Raw genomic sequence first — 4,407 nt, forward strand, 5'->3', positions numbered from 1 at the left:
AGACAGGAAAAAGAATGAAAGCTGTATCAAATTTTGTAATGTATAGTTAAGTGAAAAAATAGTGCAGGGAAATGTAAATAATATTCTAATTTTGAAGGCAAAAATCTTACAACTGTCACTACAGAGGCAGAAAAATGAAGCTTATGTGCAAACAGAAGCAGAGGTGAGAGACTGTGTAGAGAGAGAGAGAGAAAGAATGAGAAAGAGGCTCTGTGCCTGTTGCTCAGTGGTTAGAGCGCAGCCAGGTACACCAAGGCTGGCGGGTTCCAACATGGCCAGGGCCTGTTAAACAACAATGACAACTGCAACAAAAAAATAGCCAGGCGTGGTGGCAGGTGTCTGTAGTCCCAGCTACTTGGGAGGCTGAAGCAAGAGAATAGCTTAAGCCCAAGAGTTTGAGGTTGTGAGCTGTGACACTATGGCACTCTAACAAGGGTGACATGGTGAGACTGTCTCAAAAAAAAAAAAAAGAAGGAAAGAAAGAAAAAAAGAAAAGAATAAGAAAGAAAGGAGTCTTGAAGGTTTGAAGATTTCCCTATACTTGGTTCAGGTTCCTTTTGATGCATAGCTTTCTTCCTGTCCTTGGGTTACTAAAATATTTAAAGAAACATATTTAGACAGAAAACAAAGCCATGTAATTAATGATTCATTAAAAAGTATCTTAGTCAAAGAAATCTCTTAAATCCATTTACATTAATAAAGCCAAATCTTGGGCGGTGCCTTTACTCAGTGAGATACCGCGGGTGGCGGGTTCGAACCAGACCCTGTCCAAACTGCTACAACAACAACAAAAAATACCTGGGCATTGTGTTGGGCGCCTGTAGTCCCAGCTACTTGGGAGGCTGAGGCAAGAGAATCGCCTAAACCCAAGAGCTGGAGGTTGCTGTGAGCTGTGACATCATAGCACCAAGGGCGACAAAGTGAGACTCCATCTCTAAAAGAAAAAGTAAATAAATAAATAAAGCCAAATCTTAATATAATCTTCCATCAACCTAATTAAGTGATTAACAAAAAAAATCCTTTCCACATTCAAATTGCCCTAATGATGTTTATTTTGCTGGAATGGTTTGGACAAACCAGAAAACTACATGCCACTTTCTGAAACACACATATCTTTGATTGGTTGAGGAATAAATTAGCCCCAAGATGATTGGTATGTAAGTCATAGAAATTGCCCTCTTCACACTCTTACCAGATTGTTTTGGGGGGCCTTTTTTTTTTTTAAGCACCATGACAAACTAGGTATACTTAAGCAAACAAACAAACAAACTACTAGGGGCGGTGCCTGTGGCTCAGTGGGCGGGGCGCCGGCCCCATACACCGAGGGTGGCAGGTTCAAACCTGGTCCTGGGCAAACTACTACAATAACAACAACAAAAAATAGCCGGGCGTTGTGGCAGGCGCCTGTAGTCCCAGCTACTCGGGAGGCTGAGGCAAGAGAATCGCCTAAGCCCAGGAGTTGTAGGTTGCTGTAGGCTGTGTGACCCCACGGCAAACTACTGGCACTCTACTGAGGGTGATAAAGTGAGACTCTGTCTCTACCAAAAAAAAAAGTACTATTAGCAACACTTCAAAATACTGAATAGGCCAGGCCTAGTGGCTCATGCCTGTAATCCTAGCATTCTTAGAGTCCAACGCAGGTGGATCACATGAGCTCAGGAGTTCCAGACCAGCCTAAAAAGAGGGAGTCCTGTCTCTACTAAAAATAGAAAACCTAGCCCCAAGCATTGTTGTTGTAGGGGTTCCCTATAGTCCAGTTACTGGGTGGGCTGAGGCAAGAGGATCGCTTGAGCTCAAGCGTTTGAGGTTCCTGTGAGCTACGAAGACACCACAGCACTCTCTGCCACCTGTTGTTCCTTCCTAGAGAGACTACCTTATAAGAAACTCTACATTGCTGAGCTGCCATTTCAAATATGGTACGGTCCTGCCCGCACTCGGAAGAATGCAGGGGACCACAGCTGTAATAGCACTTGGGACCGCTAGCAGGGACCGCTTAGGCCGCGCAGACGTCCTCAAACTACGGCCCGCCAAGGACATTTATGTGGCTCGCCATGTATTTTGCCGCCGCTGCCTGTCCTGCTTAGCAGCCGACTCTTCGGGGCCCTCAGTCTGGCCCTCCAGTAGTCTGAGGGACAGTGAACCAGCCCCCTGTTTAAGAAGTTTGAGGACTCCTGGGAGGGCTTGCGCACTGTACTCGCGCATGCGTATACCCTTTCGCACGCGCAGCGCTTCTGCGCACGCCGAGACCTACGCATGCGCACAGCCTTCAAACGCTGTTCAGGTGTGTTATTCTGGTATCTGTAAAAACCCTCCCGTGGTTGCAGAGCTCGCTTCGCTATTGAAGATGTCCGGGCTACCGAGAGAGAGCAGTGTCCCAGAGATGGGCACAGCGAACCGCGTCAGCGACGTCCTGCAGGCAGCAGTAGGCTGCGGGAGTCAGGCACAGGAGGCCCGGGAAGGCCCAGCTGCCCGACCCGTGGCGCGGGTACGGGGTCCTGCTTTCGGGCCTATCCGCGGCAGCGTGCCAGGCCTGCTGTTAATGCCAGGCTTGGGTCAGCAGACGTTGTTCCGCGAGTACCTGGATAATTGCTCCTTGATCCCCGTCAGAATACTGCGAGATTTCGAGGAACGCCGCCGGCTGTTTGTGGAAGGCTGCAGGGAAAGGGAAGCAGCCTTTGATGCGAATCCCCCTCAGATGGACTTTGATGCTGTGGCTTTTACTCTGGCTCTGTCTGGTTCTCAGGGTGTCAGCCTGGCCGACTAAGGCGGCTGATGAAATTGATGAAGAATCAAGTGACTCTTCGGATCCAAAGAAGAGGCCTGCGTTGGTGTAGTTATTAGGGGAAGGGATGCAAACAAGGAAGAGAACATGCAGTGCACTGTTGAAAGGAGGAAGCACACTCGGTTAAAAGAAATAGAAATAGACACTTGAGAATGTCGAAGCTTGTTTTCAAAGAGATCCTGAGACACTTCTGACTCACTCCTTTGTTAGCGATTCTCTATTCCTTCATTTGTGGAAAATGTTTCAAGATAGTTTCAACACCATAAAGGACAGAGGATGGTTTTGCAAAGATAAGCGCTGAGAAAAATTACCCATAATGGAACCTTCAGAAATTAACCAAGATGATGAAAGAAGTTAAGGAAATACAGTTGTTAAGAATCCAGTTGCGGCTGGCGCAGTACCTGCAGAAATTAACCAAGATGATGAAAGAAGTTAAGGAAATAAAGTTGTGAAGAATCCAGTTGTGGCTGGCGCGGTGGCTCACGCCTATAATCGTGGCACTCTAGAAGGCTGAAGGAGGTGGATTGCCTGAGGTCATGGGTTGAAGAGAGCAAGAGCGAGATGATCCCTGTCTCTAAAAAATAGCTGGGTGTTGTGGCAGGTGCCTGTAGTCTAAGCTAATTGGGAGGCTGAGGCAAGAGAATCGTTTGAGCCAAGAGTTTGAGGTTGATGTGAGCTGTGACTCCACGGCACTCTACTGAGGGCGACATAGTGAGACTCTGCTCAAAAAAAAAAAAAATCCAGTTGTGTCTGAGTTACTAGGATCGGAGGATTGGAAGGCTATTGATAGAACTCTGAAATTTTACAATCTGTGGTCATCTCCTGTCGGTCAATAACTCGTAATTAAGACTAATGTTGGTGTTTTCTTTGGTACTTTAAAAGAATAGTAAAATATTCAAATAGAAGAAAAAACACATAGTGTAAGATAACTATTAGGCAGGTGTGGAAATGGAGTTGTTTTGTTAATTTTAAACTCCTTGATTTATTCTAGAATATGTAATCTATTTGCAAGATTCCAAAAACAAAGTATGAAAAGTGGGCCTGAGAAATCTCTCTTATACACCTATCCACTGTCTGCCAAATTCAAAACTATTCGTAACAGGTATCATTGAGCGTTTTTTAAATTTATTTATTTGGGTTCTGTTTATTTGTTCTAAACATCTTGCGACATTTACCTAAAGTTTATGCAAATAAATATCAGCCTAAATATTTTGCATTTTTCCTTTCTTAAATAAGGTAGCATATAACCTGTATCTCTCTCTTTTTTTTTTTTTTTAGCAACTACAATGTAAGATTGTATTGTAACATAATGAACTTGTTATCCTTTGGACATCTGGGTTGTTTCCAAAATGTTTTAACATTTTCTATATTTTTATACATGTTTACTCATTTTCCATAGAGGAGACATCTGTCAGTGGAAGCTCTTGACTCAAGGACATAATGCATTGGTATATATATATACCAATATATATACCAAATATATATACCAATATACATATTTTATTTTATTTGCATTTTTTTGGCTGGGACTGGGTTTGAACCCGCCACCTCCAACATATTGGGCCAGCACCCTACTCCTTTGAGCCACAGGTGCCGCCCACATTGGTATTTTTTTTTTTTTTTTT

The 4,407-nt window shown here is 44.2% G+C and overlaps 1 protein-coding gene across 1 annotated transcript; it reads left to right on the forward strand.

Moving 5' to 3' along the window:
* The first annotated feature begins 2,323 nt into the window (after positions 1–2,323).
* On the forward strand, positions 2,324–3,376 carry EID2B (EP300 interacting inhibitor of differentiation 2B). The gene has a single exon (XM_012812917.2). The coding sequence runs from the start codon at positions 2,345–2,347 to the stop codon at positions 2,762–2,764; it is 420 nt and encodes a 139-aa protein (XP_012668371.1). The 5' UTR covers positions 2,324–2,344; the 3' UTR covers positions 2,765–3,376.
* Positions 3,377–4,407: the final 1,031 nt, after the last annotated feature.

This window comes from Otolemur garnettii, unplaced genomic scaffold (assembly GCF_000181295.1).
Source record: "Otolemur garnettii isolate 467f Iridium unplaced genomic scaffold, OtoGar3 scaffold00233, whole genome shotgun sequence".
Taxonomy (NCBI): Eukaryota; Metazoa; Chordata; class Mammalia; order Primates; family Galagidae; genus Otolemur; species Otolemur garnettii.